Raw genomic sequence first — 18,043 nt, 5'->3', positions numbered from 1 at the left:
TTATCTAAACCTCTCTACTTAACCGTCGGATTCGCACATCCGTCACGTTTTTTTATTCATGTTTGTATTTGTAATCCAATGCGCAATGGGTTGTGGGCAATATTAGCCGTTAGAGTATGCACGGATCTGCACTTCGGATTCTAACCGGAAAAAGTAGACTATACGGGTAACTAAGGAATACTCATTTTAACATACTACGATTTGGGACACACTAATTATAATTTCCAATACTATTTAGTATTTAGGACCGATAGTATGCTAATGGGGATGCAGCAATGGACAAAAGTATTGGGACACACCTCTTAGTTGTTAAATTCAGGTGTTTTAATCAGACCCTATTTCACAGATGTATAAAGTCAAGCACCTAGCCATGCAGTCTGCATTTACAAACATTTGTGGAAAAAAATGGGTCATTCTGAAGAGCTCAGGTAATTCAAGCGTGGTACTGTGACAACTCACACATCACCAAGTACAATGTCAAGAGTTGGATGGAGTGGTGTAAAGTACGTCACTAGACAGCAGTGGAAATGTGTTCTGTAGAGTGACAAATCACGCTTCTCGGGTTGGCAGTCTGATGGGTGAGTCTGGGTTTGGCGGATGCCAAATTTAATGAGTTTGGTGTGGAAGAACTTGACTGGCCCCCACAGAGCCTTGGCCTCAACCCCATCTAACACTTCGGGATGAACTGGAATGGAGATTGCGAGACAGGCCTTCTCGTCCAACATCAGTGCCTGACCTCACAAATGCTCTACTGGATAAATGGGCAAAAATTCCCATAGAAACACTCCAAAATCTTGTGGAAAGCCTTCCCAAAAGAGTGGAAGCTGTTATACTGTAGCTGCGAAGGGAGGACCAACTCCATATTTTCTATGTATCTAGATTCTAGAATGTAATGTCATTACAGTCCCAGCTGGTGTAATGGTCAGGTATACCAACACATTTGTCTACATACCATTAAAATTAGGGGTAAACATTAAATATGATGGTAATCATGCATATAAATATTTGGAGCGTGTGTGTGTATATATACCTCAATGAAATAAATTTTTAAATATAAAAAAATAAATAAACAAATGCTCAAACATCCATTTTATAACAGACGTGCATGTTTATTTTAGCTATTCCGTCAGTGAAACGACACACTAAAACCTGTAAAACTATGAAATAAATATCAGTAAATAATGGTAACCTAAATAATAAGAAAGTTAAATATTATTTTAAAAAAACATTCGTTTTTTTATTTCCACACAAAGATGCGTCATATAGCCTACCGCTCTGTGCTTTGAGAGGGATGTGGGACACGAGCAGGAAAGAGACCATTTCTCTTTAATAATATCTTCATGTTATCTCCTGATGTTAAAAGCAACTGACACTTGTTGTAAAAGGTCTGAAGAGATAGTTTTATCTTCAGCAGGGGCAAGACATTCAGGCTATGTTTGATTTTGCGCTGCCAGAGAAAGCGAAACTAAAAATCAAAGGCGTGTGTGAAACGCGCTATAAAAATAAACTTGATGCTCCTTATCAAGTCTAATAGCAAGCACAAACTGTGTTAAATAGAAATTGATGTGCAAGCAAAAAGGTTTCTGTCCTACAGTGTTTTTTCTACTTTACCACAGTAAAGAATGCAAATATATTAGGCCTAAAAGCGAACGAAAGAAAGAAACATTTATAATCCCCTGCGTCAGTGAAGATTTGGGAAAATAAACAGAGATTCCATGTTCAGTGGAATAACTAATGGAACATTGTTAAATTCTCTCCTAATTCTCTGGGTGACCAGATCATGATTCACAAAACAGAATACAAAGCTTAAATTTATGGACTCTCGTACCTCTCTCATTCGGCATGAACCAAAATGTTTCCATGGCTGCGATGTCACATTTAATTGCTAACCTATTATTTCTTTTGTAAACAAAGCTTTGTGCTTCACTCCTGTCATATTCATGTAAATACTGGCACAGTCCTATCAGTGGGTACCGAATATACCCGGATACTCGGTACTGTGCAAAAGTCTTGGACATGTTAGTATTTTCACCCCAAAAAAAATTTTTTAAGTCCGTTATTTATATCTTTTGCTGTAGTGTGTCAGTAGGAAATATCAGTTTACATTTCCAAACATTCCTTTTGCCAATAATTGTAATCCAGTGGGATTTTTTTATGCACAAGAAGTCTGACAACAGCCGGTATGCTCCACACAGAGATCTGACCTCACCATCATCGAGTCAGTCTGTGATTATATGAAGAAACATTGAGAAAAATTGAGACTGTGGCGACGTCTCCAAGACGCTTGATAGACGCTATATATACAGTGGGTACGGAAAGTATTCAGACCCCCTTAAATTTTTCACTCTTTGTTATATTGCAGCCATTTGCTAAAATCATTTAAGTTCATTTTTTTCCTCATTAATGTACACACAGCACCCCATATTGGCAGAAAAACACAGAATTGTTGACATTGCAGATTTATTAAAAAAGAAAAACTGAAATATCACATGGTCCTAAGTATTCAGACCCTTTGCTGTGACACTCATATATTTAACTCAGGTGCTGTCCATTTCTTCTGATCATCCTTGAGATGGTTCTGCACCTTCATTTGAGCCCAGCTGTGTTTGATTATACTGATTGGACTTGATTAGGAAAGCCACACACCTGTCTATATAAGACCTTACAGCTCACAGTGCATGTCAGAGCAAATGAGAATCATGAGGTCAAAGGAACTGCCTGAAGAGCTCAGAGACAGAATTGTGGCAAGGCACAGATCTGGCCAAGGTTACAAAAAAATTTCTGCTGCACTTAAGGTTCCTAAGAGCACAGTGGCCTCCATAATCCTTAAATAGAAGACGTTTGGGATGACCAGAACCCTCCAGCCAAACTGAGCTATCGGGGGAGAAGAGCCTTGGTAAGAGAGGTAAAGAAGAACCCAAAGATCACTGTGGCTGATCTCCAGAGATGCAGTTGGGAGATGGGAGAAAGCTGTAGAAAGTCAACCATCACTGCAGCCCTCCACCAGTCGGGGCTTTATGGCAGAGTGGCCCGACGGAAGCCTCTCCTCAGTGCAAGACACATGAAAAAACACCTGAAGGACTCCAAGATGGTGAAAAATAAGATTCTCTGGTCTGATGAGACCAAGATAGCATTTTTTGCCTTAATTCTAAGCGGTATGTGTGGAGAAAACCAGGCACTGCTCATCACCTGTCCAATACAGTCCCAACAGTGAAGCATGGTGGTGGCAGCATCATGCTGTGGGGGTGTTTTTCAGCTGCAGGGACAGGACGACTGGTTGCAATCAAGGGAAAGATGAATGCGGACAAGTACAGGGATATCCTGGACGAAAACCTTCTCCAGAGTGCTCAGGACCTCAGACTGGGCCAAAGGTTTACCTTCCAACAAGACAATGACCCTAAGCACACAGCTAAAATAACGAAGGAGTGGCTTCACAACAACTCCGTGACTGTTCTTGAATGGCTCAGCCAGAGCCCTGACTTAAACCCAATTGAGCATCTCTGGAGAGACCTAAAAATGGCTGTCCACCAACGTTTACCATCCAACCTGACAGAACTGGAGAGGATCTGCAAGGAGGAATGGCAGAGGATCCCCAAATCCAGGTGTGAAAAACTTGTTGCATCTTTCCCAAAAAGACTCATGGCTGTATTAGATCAAAAGGGTGCTTCTACTAAATACTGAGCAAAGGGTCTGAATATTTAGGACCATGTGATATTTCAGTTTTTCTTTTTTAATAAATCTGCAAAAATGTCAACAATTCTGTGTTTTTCTGTCAATATGGGGTGCTGTGTGTACATTAATGAGGAAAAAAAATGAACTTAAATGATTTTAGCAAATGGCTGCAATATAACAAAGAGTGAAAAAATTAAGGGGGTCTGAATACTTTCCGTACCCACTGTATATATATATATATATATATATATATATATATATATATATATATATAGTAGTCAACATTTGAAGTGGATCAAAACCTTTAATCAAAGTTGTCCTAAAACCTTCTTCTTAGGACAATTTAGTTCTTAGTACAACTTTGATTAACTTTTTTGATCCACTTCAAATGTTGACTACTGTATATACTGGGCAGAAGTCTTAGTCACATAGCAGAATGAGGTAATTTCAATAATATTTTTTCTTTCAAGAAATACTGCAGTGAGCTGTGCTGTAAAAATACTGTACCTGCTGCTCCAGATTTGCCATTGACAGCAGAGGCGGAGGTGTCATTCTCATATTGTTCCAGGAAACTCTGGTCCAGGCTGCTTTCAAGGTCCTCTAGGTATGCCTTTCCTCCTCCTCCTGCTGCAATCAGCAAAGGCACTGGTTCCCCATTCTCCATCTGCCCCCGGGCATCCCCAAAACAACAGTTGCTTTTCATCCAAGTAAAAAGGAAAGCCAGGCAGGCCCTCACTTACATCTTTGTTCCAATTCAGATGACTCCAAATTATTTCAGGATGTCTCAAAAATGTTTGTCTAGACAGGCACTATCAGCTGTCCACATGGCTCCCTTTAAGGCTACTCGCAAGGCTGTGATGGATGTTTTTAAAGATGTGTTTGAGACAAGACAAGACTGGAAGAAAAGAAAGATCTTACCCGATATATGTATGTCGCTCCCCCACCACCACCTCCGCCCCCTGCCCACTTCAAGGCCGAACCATCACTGTCAAAACCATCTTCAATCCCAGAAGACTCGCCCAGACAGATTTTATGGGTCATGGTGTTCCTCTGTACATATGTGAAGACAACACAGAAATGTAGAGACATAGCTATACATAAATGCATTGTAAATAACATGTACAATAGCCAAGTTTCACTCACTCCTGGACAGGCATCTTCTCCTTGGTGACCAATTAGTATGTAGAGGATGTTCCCTTTTTCCAGTGGGAAGATAGCTGAGATGAAGACACCATGTGAGCGCTTGTTATGGTTCTTTGCTCCTTTGCCTCCTGCGGCTCCATAGGCTGAAATCCTGGAAAATGCGAATGTTTCCTTAGTATTCCCAATGGACTGAATTAACAAACAGAACAACTCTAAAATTGAATATTTAATATAATTTATAAAATTAAAATACAAATTACTTGGGGGTCCTTCGCAAGGGGATCATCACACTTAATCTATTAAGTCATAAGTGGGCCTAAAATCATCACCATTATCCCAGTAAATATTAACACTATAATTTTAATAACATACAATTTGATCAAGCTTGATTAATACTAAAATGTAAACTTGATTAATCCTAAAATGTAAAAGCAAAGACTTTAAAGGTAGGGTAGGCTAATAAATACTTTTGTTATTCTGGTTGCAACTCTCTTCACATCCTGATAGCAATCAATAATAGAAGTTGTCTAAATATTTAAAAATGTACATGTATCATCTGTGGAAGCCCAATCATTGCATTTGGTCAAATGGCAACCCGTGACGTTCTACCCGGAGCTGTTCATGTCCTCAGATTTGGATTTATGTGTCTCTATGTCAACACTATCAACGGCAAAATGAATCTGCAGCAGTCAGGTGTTACAAGTAAGAGCTCTGTAATTTGTTTGCATTCATTATTATTGTAATGTTATGTGCTTTGAGACATGAGGTAATTTAACACCGACTCTGACACAGACTCTGCTGTGTGCGTTCATGTGTTTTGGAGGAGGCATGGCTTTAGAGATGCTCTGATAGGAAGGGTGGGATCTCATGCTTTCAAAGCTAGCTTGCTATTGTTAGCCGCTCCGAAATTGCCTACCCTACCTTTAATTCCCTCACATCACTAAGGAAGATAAAGCTTTCTGTCTGAAGGCAAATACAATATTTTGTTATTAAAGCCAGTCAATGCTTAGGGCACCAAAACAAAAGAATACAATATAAAATAATTCAGTTTACGAATAAGGGATAGCCCGGGTTGGATCTCTATATTTCAGTCTGGCACCCTGAATGCAATAGTATCACATCTGTCGCATAAGTTCATCTGATAGTTATCTGCTACATTTTCCTGTCTCCTGCATCTCCTCTCCTGTATGCCCTTCTTTCGTAGACAGTTTTGGAGTTGTTTTTAATGAGCTCCCATGACTAGCCTCTATAATCACTGTAAATCAGTTCAAAGGCTTGACTGCACAGGGGCCAGATTAAGTGGAGTACAGGAAGAGATTTATTCGTGCCTACAGCCAGTGAGTCATGCCTCTTGCTGCCTTTACAAACAAAGTGAATGAGACAGATGAAACAAATAGAAGAGAAGAAGACAGGAAGACAGTTAGCAACTGTTTACACCTGGTATTAACATCTGCTTAAATGCATCTACTTGCATTCAATTGGATTTTGAGGGGGGAATCTCTTATTTCAAGACCACATAGATCATGTTGACAAAGCACAAAAAAGCAAAAAAAAAACTGTTTAAATGAGCAGCAACAAAATTTCACACAAATATTTGAATTTTATGCATTTTAATTGTTGGTCGATAGCATAGGATGATCACCACCAGACTTCTTATCTAGGTTAACCAGTAAGACTTATTTGATCAATTAGGTTCTCCAGAAAGACCATGCAAGATTGAACCCAAGATTGACTGTAAACCAGAATGATTTCCAGCTTCTGAACTTACTTGTACATGTTGGTAGCTGGGACTCTCCACATCTGAACCCCTTTGAGAGGGCCCTCCTTCCCCACCACCACGCTGACATTGGTGTTGCGGTAGGCGCTGTCACATTGTGCTTGAGTTGGACCAAGAGGTCCGCTTGCTCCACAGGAAGTAAACCACCATGTTATAAGGGGTGATTCTGTAAAATAAGACACTGCTTTCTTTTTCATGTTTTTGAGAAGAAATGACTTTTATTCAGCAAGGGTGTATTAAATTGATCAAAAGTGACAGTGAAGACATTTAAAATGTTACAAAAGATTTCTAATTCAAATAAGTGCAAAAGTTCTAATTTAAAAGTTCTAATTCAAATACAGTTCTTTTGAACATTCTACTCAAAGAATCCTGAAAAAAATGGTTTCTATAAAATATATCAAGCACAACTGTTTTCAACACTGATAAGAAGAAATGTTTTGTGAGCATCAAATCAGTATATTAGAATGATTTCTGAAGGATCATGTGACAATGAAGACTTGAGTAATGACGCTGAAAATTCAGCTTTGCATCACAGAAGTACATTTATATTTTAAAATATATTAAAACCGAAAACAGTTGTTTCACAATATTTCTGTTTTTACTTTTTACTTATCAAATAATTGCAGCCTTAGTGAGCATAAAATTTATTCTTTTTTTTTTTTTGAAAAAAAAAAAAAATCTCACCAACTAAACTTGAATGGTAGTGTATTTGTATAATATTCAGGAGATAACTGTACCTGATGCTGAGGGTTCTGGGAGAGGGCTGAAGGAGTCTAAAGTATGTAGTCCTTGTCCAAGAAGCAGCTCATTTAGTTCTTATAACCAGATGTGGAAAGAGAACGAAGAACAGAGAGAGGAAGTAAAATGAAAATGTGAGACGTTAGAATCAAACAATGCTTGTGTAATTTTATTTTTAAACTTTTTGCCATTTTTATTTTATGTTGACAAGACCAGCAATGTATTGGTTGCTGGTTTCCAAAATAGTCACCATCTTCACTACCTTATCCAGCAAGACTTCCTTGCTCAACCATATCCACTTGGACAATAGTGCTTGTTGGTAAACAGCATGGCTATTAGGGGTGGGAATCGCAGGGTACCTCACGATCACGATACGTGGCTCACGATAACATCATAATACAGCGATTCTGCGATAATCGATATATTGCTAGACAATCCTATAATTATACATCACGATATCTGTCTAACTATGAAAACAAAATGCCAGTGAAAAGGTTACGTGCAGGTTTTCTCTCTTTATTAAAGACCAAACTGTTAGAAGCAAAAAAAAGTTTTCTCAGTCTGTAAATTAAATGTAACATTTTAAGTAATTTAAACATTTTATGCTTATACTTTTTTAAAAGCTTAAACTTTTCTTTCCGTGTAAACTGACACATTTAGCCTAAGTTAACTGCTTATCGACTTGTTTATATAAACCTGGTACATTTAAAAAATTACCAAACTCTTTTATTTAAACCTGGGAACATCTAAGTGTTTACCAGCTTTCTTAAAATAACCCTGGGAATAGTGTTGTCAAAGGCACCGACTTGGGTATTTTAAAATGTTAAAAATGTGACGATACCAGCATAGCCTAGCATTTTGAGCGCTGTTGAGCGGATTCTGATTGGCCATTTTGTGTTAACGCGCTCAACATAAATGTCTGTGATTGGCTACTATGATCAACGCTTCTAAAACAAATTGTAAATAGCATCTAAAAACTAAAAATCAATAAAAATAACATACAGGTCAAAAAGAGAATCAAGACCTCCAAAGTCCATGGTTTTTATTGGGTTAGATATGGTGGAGAATGAAGGTGATGAGTGAACACAGACCATGACAGTGGCAACATGACAAAAAACAGAAATAGGACTAAATAGAAAGCTATAGATGATATTTAGTGAACAGATGGCTCAGGAATTTCTCCAAATCACAGATTATGGGAAACAAAGTTAACAAGCATAGTAAATCTTGACTTTCACAAGTTTTGAACGTTAATTAACAGGCCCATCAATTCCTGCGGTCAATCGTGGCACGGAAACAAACCTGATTCTGAAGATCTATAAATACTAGAAAGTATTGTTGCCATTTTTACGACATTTGCAGACTGCGAAATAAGAGAGCGAATAGGGAGGTCGTCTTATCGCTTCAAAACCAATCAAGCAGAGTCTAAATCAACCGCGTTATGAGAACCATCTCCCACTGTTAACTGGAGACAGCGGTTAGACATCATGTGTCCGCATCACATCTTAAATTCTCCATCTGTCTTACTAAATACTACATTTTTGAACACGCCTTATCTTTCAATGGTTGGACACAATCAAGAGTTTAAAATTGTAGTGTGGTCGATGAACTTGTGTGCCACAGATGGACAAATGGACCATTATTCTGCAAGAAATGAGTGTCTGTGCGTGCATACTGTACATACATGTGTGAGGCAGAAAGGTTACCTGTGTCAAAACATGCTGCACTTAAAGAAATGTCATCGAGTGCAATGTCAGCCTTAGAGCCAGAAGTCCAGAAAGCCTGCACTTTAAGATGGAAGCTGTGCTCAAAACAAATTACAAAGTATTTTAGAATAAGAGCAAAGGTCAATCAGAGTTGTTAATGTAAATGTTGACATTAAAATGAAACAAAATAAGTAAAGCTCAACAATTCCTAATTTACATCACTCTAAGCAGGGCAAGACAGGGCAAAAAGTTCCTCTGGGTAACATGCCTCCTCCTAATTTTAATTTGACTCTACACATTTACTGAATAGTTAAAATTTCATTCTTTTAACATTTCATCTGAACATCATTGTTAAATCAGAGCTGTTCGGAGGTTAACTGAGCTCATGGCATAATAGTGATGTGTTGTAAAAATCATTTGACAGTCCCTGGGTGTTTCTTTCTTTTCTTTTACCACAGTACTGGGACAAGATGTCCCTGTTTACCCATCCATCTAATCATCTCACCTATTTAAGATCTTTGTTATTGGCAGAGTGATCTCTTGCCAAGCATCCTTCCAGTGTCCGGATCTGTCCCACATCAGCAGAGGTGCTGAGATTCCATTTTCCACCACTGACAGGAGCATCTTTCCATTGAAATCCCCAAACAGGTACAGAGAGAACTGCAACTGCACAGAAAATCTCAGCATTTGATGATCTGTTACAAGACCAGATGTCACAGAATAATATCTTATTCATGGAAAATCAAGTGTAAAATTGAAACTTTGGCTGCATGTACTATTATTCTGTGTAAGCTATTTGTAGATATTATGTACAGATGTGTCCCTATTTTCATGGACAATTAACTTGCAGTCTGTCTCAGAAACCAGAATACTGTGGCACAGTAAAAACCGTTTTATGTGAATAGTGAAACATACACTACCATTCAAATATTTGGGGTTCTTTTTTTAACCCTTTTATTCAGCAAGGATGCATTAAAGAAAATACATTTACAATGTTACAAAAGATTTCAAATTCAAATAAATTCTATTCTTTTGAACTTTATATTCATCAAACTATCTTGGAAGAAAATGTATCATGGTTTCCACAAAAGCACAGAAGGTGTCTTCAAATCAGCATACAGTATCTGAATGATTTCTGAAGGACAATGTGACACTGAAGACTGGGGTAATAGCTGCTGAAAATAATAAATTAAGTACATTTTCAAATATATTCAAATAGACAACAGTTATTTTATATTGTAATAACATTTCACTATATTACCGTTTTTACTGTATCAAATAAATGCAGTCTTGATGAGCAAAACAGACTTCTTTCATAAATCTTACGGCCCCAAACTTTTTGAAAGGTAGTGGAAATCATTACAACATAAAGGCAAATCTTGTCCTAATTGTGATTACGTAATGTGAGTTTGAGTTAATATTTTATCATAAAATCATTTATATAAAATCATTATTATTTCTTTGATGTTCACTCACACAGCATTAATATTCCTCACAAATCTTTGACTGTCAGCATTAACTTACCTGACAGTCCTGATTGGATATAGTTGAAGGGAGAGCTGGGCTTTGAACCAACGCCTCACTTTCATCACCATCACCTCTGACCTTTAAGAAAAGAAAGTGCCCTGAGGCGAGAAAGGATCAGTACTCTATTGAGTGCTCAGATATGGTGTGCTACAGCTTACAAAACAAAAAGCTTAACAGGCAGGGCTAAAAAACCTCTTCAAAATGGGATTTTAAACACAGTGCTGACAAAGTTTCTCTCTCTCTCTCTCACACACACACGCACATAAACATGTTTTTCTTAAAGGGTGCATTTAAGTTTAAGGAGTTGAAATATACAACTAGCCCGCCATTAACCGGACTTGGACACCTGTACTGTGGATTTGAGATTCAGTCTTGCATCATTCTACAAATACATCGCACTATAAGCTACATAATACAGCACTATTCTCCTACAGTCTATAAATCATTACAGACTCCTCTTAAAGATATCATGTAAAAATCACAGATGCCATTAAAAATAGTTCTCCTTTAAATATTTTGGATTCTCATGCCATGAAAAATCCCACTGGTGACATTCATAACTGAAAGGATTGCCTGTCCTGGGACAAATGTGAACAGACATTTAAAAGATGGTCTTTTTTATACACACTGGTCCTGTCTCAAAGCTGTTGTAGTGAGGCAAAAAAAGGTTAATGCGGAAACATGGAAACCAAAGCATCTAAAGTCACATATTTGTTCAACTACATCACCTCATGACTCTCTTAATTGGATTGAAAGTCTCATCTATTTATAAATTATTTGTTTATATAACTGTGTTAAATATAGCAATATTTTCCACATTTGAGAATGGAAACATTGTACTTCTGATGGGTAACCAATATAATGACTGGAATATGTTGTTTCACATTTACCTTGAGTGTTTTGCAGAGTTATGCCCAGAAGATCTCTGTCTTCAGTCAGCTGTTGTCCACTAACCAGTCTCCAAGAGGACTGTGTATAAGCCACTAACCATCCGCAGGAGCCCAACTCAAATGAACAGTATGAACCCAAAGGTAAAGAGTCTGCAAAGACATAAAGCAAATTATGAAACATCTAACAAATTTGTAAAATACAGCTGATTGTGTCTGCAAACATTAGTAGAGCTTTAAGAGCTCATCAGAGGAGTATTACATTTCCTCTGCTTCCATTTATCCATTAAGTCCACTAAAATATAGTTATCAAGGTCACTTTATCAACAAAGCTGGTGTAGTTTGTTTTTCAGGTTTGTTCAATTCAGTTTTAAAGTTCATGTATAGGCCAAAGAAAAAACCTGAATTTCAGTACTGAAAGTATTCGAATGTTACATAATTCCAACGTCTTTACTTCCAGTAATAAACAAACCACAGTTATGCTCACATGGGACAAGGATAGGTAGATTGTTTTCCAGGCCTCAGTTTAATTTCTTACTGGAAATACAATTAACTCCTTTGCAAATATGATGTATTGTGGCACAATACATATTTTAGGTTGTAATGACAAGAGCTGAGGAAAGGTAAAATATTCACTGGAGTCTAAAATGTATGGTTCTATTAGAGATTAACTACACACTAAATATATTTCACACCTAAAATGACAGCTGATATGACAGGACTCCAATTAACGTGAGCTAATATGGTCTCTTGATACTACTGTAGGTATTGGCTAGGACAGATTTGACTAACTGACAGATTCATTATCTGGACACGTTTTATAATGTCATGGATGTAATTAACAAGCTTAAACTTAGCGGGAATTACTTTGATCATTTTCATTAGGATGTTGTCAGAGCTATTTATGAAACCCTTCACAGAATATCAAAAGAAGTTTCCTCATTTCCATATAAGAGGAAAGAATAAAAAGTCTTTGTCTATAATTCAAGAAAAGGCCACAATTCTCTTGTAGCAGCACTGGTGGTTTACATATACTTCTGCATTACTTATGACTATTTTAAAGCAAATATGTATGATATACAAAATTGCATACATTTATTTATAAAATATATATTTTATAGCTTCGGGTTAGTAAGTTTTCTGAGACTAAGTCTCAGTCACTAAGGCAGCATTTATTTGATGAAAAATAAAGTAAAAAAAGTAAATGTTTTTTTTATTTTAATATATTTTAAAATATAATTTATTCCTGTAATTTATAATTTATTCCCGTGATGGCAAAGGAATCTTTAGCGGCCTTTACTCCAGTCTTCAGTGTCACATGATCCTTCAGAAATCATTCTAACACCGTGTCTACACTAGACGCGACCGTTGTCGCATCGCGCCGCGCCGCAACAGCTAAAAGCTGTCTACACTGAACGGCAAACGGACCGTTCCAAAGCATTGGACTACGTCAGAAATAGAATGGGGAATCTGTTTATTGTTGGGAATTTGTCGTGTCACGTCCCGTCACACCACATCCAGTGTAGACAATATCACTGATTACAATGGGTTCTATTGTCTTTTGTCACATTGCTCACATCCGGTGTAGACACAGTGCAGTGTTTGGTGCTCAAGAAACATTTCTTATTGTTATCATTAATGTTGAAAACAGTTGGTTGTTACTGGCTTTTTCATGCTAATTGAGTAGGTAATCAAATTATTAGGGTTCTTTCGTTAATTACCTGAATGTTTATGCAATGTGTGTAGCAGATAAATCTTTAATACATTTTTAATAGTCTAAATTTGGATTTCCTCTATGTCTTTGCTCTCACCTTTTTTTTTAATTTTTTTTTTTATCATCTCTGTGGATTATAAGTGCTGTGTGCCAAATATTACAAAGTATCTACAATTTCTTTGTACACAGACAATAATTATAAATCATCTAAGCATAGTATAAATGTTAATGCAGATTAAATAAATCAATAAATATGCAAATAGTTTTCCTAGAGGAAAGCACACACGGATGCACTTCAGGTTCATTGTGTAGTTCTTTACTTTGACAGAGCGGGTTTGCTAATCCAACGCCTCCAGTGAAAGGATTAGAAATTTATCATGGCTGTAAGATTTAATACAGCTAATGTGAGTGACACACAGCCAGCCAGTTACTCAACGGCACCCTCTTATATCGCCCTGTCACACTGCTGTTCATACTTTTATTGAGCACTCTCAACTAAATGCAAATTGGCAAGAATGATCTCACAAATCTTACAAGGATTTATAGATTAAAGGCCACCTTTCAAAGAAATGTTTCGATTATCATACATTAAATAAATGGACTGGTGGAATGCAACCAGTTATTTAGATTTAAAATAACAAAAAAAGATTAAATATTGTCTTTTTAAAAGACCAAAGAGCTCTGCACAAACTAAATGGTCTGATGTGCGCAACAGAGATTGCATAAATCTGTGAAAGGGGATCAAATTTTGAATGTAGTGTTCACAATTACTGACAGACTTATAAACAGAAACTACGCATCTTCATGGTTTATAAAATATTTAAAATCTTTCATTTTACTCACTGCATATTAAGCCCTCATCTTCTCCTTGTGGACAGTCAGTATGAAAATCACACACTCTTGGTTTCTCAATGCAGCCTCCAGAATGACAGTGAAGCGACGAGTATTTCTCACAGTCTGACCCCAAATTCAAATAATCATCTCCTGCAGAAAAACACAGAAAACCATCAATATTTTGTTCAAAAGTGCCACATAAGGGTAGAACAATAATAATCAGTGCAGTCATTTAAATACTTAAAAAAAAAAAAAAAAACTTTAAAAAGAATAATTTTAAAAAACGCTACGGGAACATTAAGGAGTTTCCATATCATAGTGATAAAGTAGAAATGCTCTACAGACGGCCTACGTGCAGTAATACATGCAGTAACTCCAACACACGTTTGAGTTTAATAATATTTGAGAATACTGTAATTAGTGAACTGTTACCCATCATGACACAGTCCTTCAGCTCCAGCGAATCAAATGCCAGAAATCCGACTTCATGGCTGCTACAGGAAGAGTACTGCACTGTCACCTGGAAGGGCTCATCTAACTGACCAATCACAGCCTCCAGCACCTCCCACTGCGGCCTGGGCCACAAAAAAAGAAATGCTTTTCACAATCATTCAATTTTAGAACAACTCAGAGGATTCAAGACATAATGGGTGAACAAGGCTGAAATTTACGGAGTCTAGGGGTGGGCGCTATACCGGTATGAAAGTGACTACCGGTATTACGTTGTGCCATGATACAGATTTTTCTATACCGTGGATACTGTTAAAGGGTTAGTTCACCCAAAAATGAAAATAATGTCATTTATTACTCACCCTCATGCCGTTCCACACCCGTAAGACCTTCGTTAATCTTCGGAACACAAATTAAGATATTTTTGATTAAATCCGATGGCTCCGTGAGGCCTCCATAGCCAGCAATGACATTTGCCCTCTCAAGATCCATTAATGTACTAAAAACATATTTAAATCAGTTCATGTGAGTACAGTGGTTCAATATTAATATTATTAAGCGACAAGAATATTTTGGTGCGCCAAAAAAACAAAATAACGACTTCTTATAGCGATGGCCAATTTCAAAACACTGCTTCAGGAAGCTTCGGTGCGTTATGAATCAGCGTGTCGAATCATGATTCGGATCGCGTGTCAAACCGCCAAACTGCTGAAATCACGTGACTTTGGCGCTCTGATTCATAACGCTCCGAAGCTTCCTGACGCAGTGTTTTGAAATCAGCCATCACTATATAAGTCGTTATTTTGTTTTTTTTGGCGCACCAAAAATATTCTCATCGCTTTATAATATTAATATTGAACCACTGTACTCACATGAACTGATTTAAATATGTTTTTAGTACCTTTATGGATCTTGAGAGAGGAACTGTCATTGCTGGCTATGGAGGCCTCACGGAGCCATCGGATTTCAACAAAAATATCTTAATTTGTGTTCCAAAGATTAACGAAGGTCTTACAGGTGTGGAACGGCATGAGGGTGAGTAATAAATGACATTATTTTCATTTTTGGGTGAACTAACCTTTTAAATATTCATGAATTCTAAATTTGCATTTATATTGTTTTGTTTAATTTTGTACTCTTTTACAACTTTTAACACTAGTAATGACGATAAAGAGTCGAGGCTAAACGTTTCTGAGCTTAGTTTTTAAACGCAGATGCGTGATGACGCTGCGTGTGCTTGCTGCGTGTCCACTGGCACAGAGCAGAGCGAGCGTTTTCAATTAATTCCTACTAAAGTTGAGCGGGCAGCAAATTACAATCTGTAATAATTCATTCCCTTGTTTTAGTTCAGTCAAAATAAAGGAACGAATTAGTTCAACTTGGCCACAATTTACTAAAATGACGGACTGAATTAATAAGCCGTGGGAATGAATTGTTAACTTGTGGCCATGATATACATATTTTTACACATATATTTTTTGCTCCGGAGAAATTATCTGCAGAGTTATCTGCAATTATCTACTGAAAAAAAAAAAATCGCTTTTGTTTGCAGATTAACCCTTGTTTTGAAGGGCAAAATAAGCTCTATAATATTCAGGGTTTTAGAATCAATCGCATATATTATAGACAAGTGAGGCTATGTTTGGAAGCATAGAATATACCATAGAGTACTAATATTTGAGTTTATAATATTTGATTCCAAGTAGCACCATGTTCAAGGTCACAAGAACATTGCGCTAACATTTTCCAGAGAATTAGCATAATCAAGAACAAAAACATTCTTAAGGGCCATTCAAAGAGAATGTGTTTTTGTGGTTAAAGCGAGACATAGCTAGTTCAGTGGCGCAGAAAAAACAAAAGGTCTAGAGACCTTATTTAAAAGTTGAACTTCTTTTAACTCGATATTAGAACGCCACATCATGCACGAGACGCTGCAAAAGAAGCAAGATACAGAGCGAAACGGTCAAACATGTCCATCCAGCGCATGTATACATAGAAAAGCAATGGAAAAGCAGCGAAGTCAGTGCAATGTAAAAATGTGTTCTGTGTGAACCCTTAAAACATTAAAAAAACTGAACTGTTTAAACATTTACGAGAACTTAATGGGAATGTTAGGAAAATGTTCTAAGAACAGTGTTAGTTAGAGACACAGTAAATGACCTAATCTCTAAGAACACATTTTCAACAATGAGACAACCGCGTCTAATATTCAGAAGTGATAAGAGTTTAATTTTTACAGTTTGTCTTAGTTTTATTCTTTCTTCACATTGCCACTTAGAGAGCATGAACCTCAGATCAACACAGAGTATTTAGCTAATAAACTAGAAGAGAGAAGCTGGCATTGTGGAACTCATATTACATGACATGTCATTGCAAAAATTCATACATGAGTTTCACAGCTGCATGTGAGAGTGCTTCACTAGATGTACTGAGCTAATGCATTGTGTACTAAACATAGATCTCTGAGTTGGACGGTATTATTAAGTATATCACTGATTTGTATAATACACCACAATCCATGGCGTAACCTCTATTAGGCTCAGATCCATATAGCCAAATGCAGAAAGTAAAAGTATATTAGCTACGTCATGAACGTACTAGCTCGTTCCAAATTGCATTGCATCACCATCTATTCCTAGCTTTCTGTCAGAACCAATTATGCCAAAAGAAACATGAGGTCCTAGTTTTAGAAACAAAATGCTTTCATCCATCTTGCTCATGATGCGCCCAGCATAAGAAAATCAATACCAACTACATCTCCATAACAAAAGTCTTTTTGTTGGCATTTGTTTCTTATGGGTACAGAATGCTGCTTTTACTATTCTTTGTGTAAAGCACATATATCATTGCTTTTTAATTTACTTACAGAAGTGGCTCTGCGAAATGTCAATTCTCATTTTAAGATCTGTCAATCACATCCATCACGACATCACCATTACATTTAGATATTATTGTTGTCATAAATATACAGTACGCACATAGGGTCAGAGTTTTTGTTTTGAAAGAAAATAATACTTTTATTCAGCAAGGATGCATTGAATTGATTTTTGTACTAAAAATGTATCATAGTTTCCACAAAAATTATAATTAGAACAGCACAACTGTTTTAAACATTGATAATAATAAGAAATGTTTCTTGAGCAGCAAATATGCATATTAGAATGATTGGATCATGTGACACTGAAAACTGGAGTACTGGAGACTGCCTCCACAGGAATAAATTACATCTTAAAATAAATTAAAATATAAAACTCAAGCTCTATCTCACCTGCCAGTTCCTTGTTCCTTGATTGTAAGGGCTATTGGTTTGATGAGAGTGTTGTCAGTGTGTTTCACAAAGGCGGATATGTTTCCTGTGAGAGGTTCCGGTTGGAAACGAGCGAGACGAAGATGACATAGTGGCCCACTACTGAGGACTACAGGACTGGTCATGTGGAAACTACATCTGCCAGCAGCAAAATGAGTTGAGGTGGGCTTTAGTAACAGAAAATGACCTGTTGAAAGACAGGAAACTCTTATTGGACTGCCAATGATTATACAGAAAATTGTAAATTTGAAGATGTAAATGTTTTATGCAAAATATATTTTATAATGC

The 18,043-nt window shown here is 37.0% G+C and overlaps 1 protein-coding gene across 1 annotated transcript in view; it reads right to left on the bottom strand.

Annotated features, from left to right (window-relative positions):
• The window catches only part of ltk (leukocyte receptor tyrosine kinase), a 52,012-nt gene that overhangs the window by 16,079 nt on the left and 17,890 nt on the right, over window positions 1-18,043 (bottom strand). The window contains exons 4-15 of the mRNA XM_051869061.1: window positions 17,717-17,942; window positions 14,431-14,573; window positions 14,008-14,148; window positions 11,454-11,603; window positions 10,561-10,661; window positions 9,542-9,702; window positions 9,037-9,131; window positions 7,330-7,407; window positions 6,584-6,758; window positions 4,816-4,966; window positions 4,591-4,722; window positions 4,180-4,336 (exon numbers count right to left, since the gene is read on the bottom strand). Coding sequence (XP_051725021.1) covers window positions 4,180-4,336; window positions 4,591-4,722; window positions 4,816-4,966; window positions 6,584-6,758; window positions 7,330-7,407; window positions 9,037-9,131; window positions 9,542-9,702; window positions 10,561-10,661; window positions 11,454-11,603; window positions 14,008-14,148; window positions 14,431-14,573; window positions 17,717-17,942 — 1,710 coding nt within the window. The remainder of the gene's footprint in view (window positions 1-4,179; window positions 4,337-4,590; window positions 4,723-4,815; window positions 4,967-6,583; window positions 6,759-7,329; window positions 7,408-9,036; window positions 9,132-9,541; window positions 9,703-10,560; window positions 10,662-11,453; window positions 11,604-14,007; window positions 14,149-14,430; window positions 14,574-17,716; window positions 17,943-18,043) is intronic.

The sequence above is a fragment of the Ctenopharyngodon idella genome, chromosome 17 (assembly GCF_019924925.1).
Source record: "Ctenopharyngodon idella isolate HZGC_01 chromosome 17, HZGC01, whole genome shotgun sequence".
In the NCBI taxonomy this organism is placed as follows: domain Eukaryota; kingdom Metazoa; phylum Chordata; class Actinopteri; order Cypriniformes; family Xenocyprididae; genus Ctenopharyngodon; species Ctenopharyngodon idella.
Note: the sequence above shows the minus strand (reverse complement) of the source record. Positions and strands in the feature narration are given on the sequence as shown.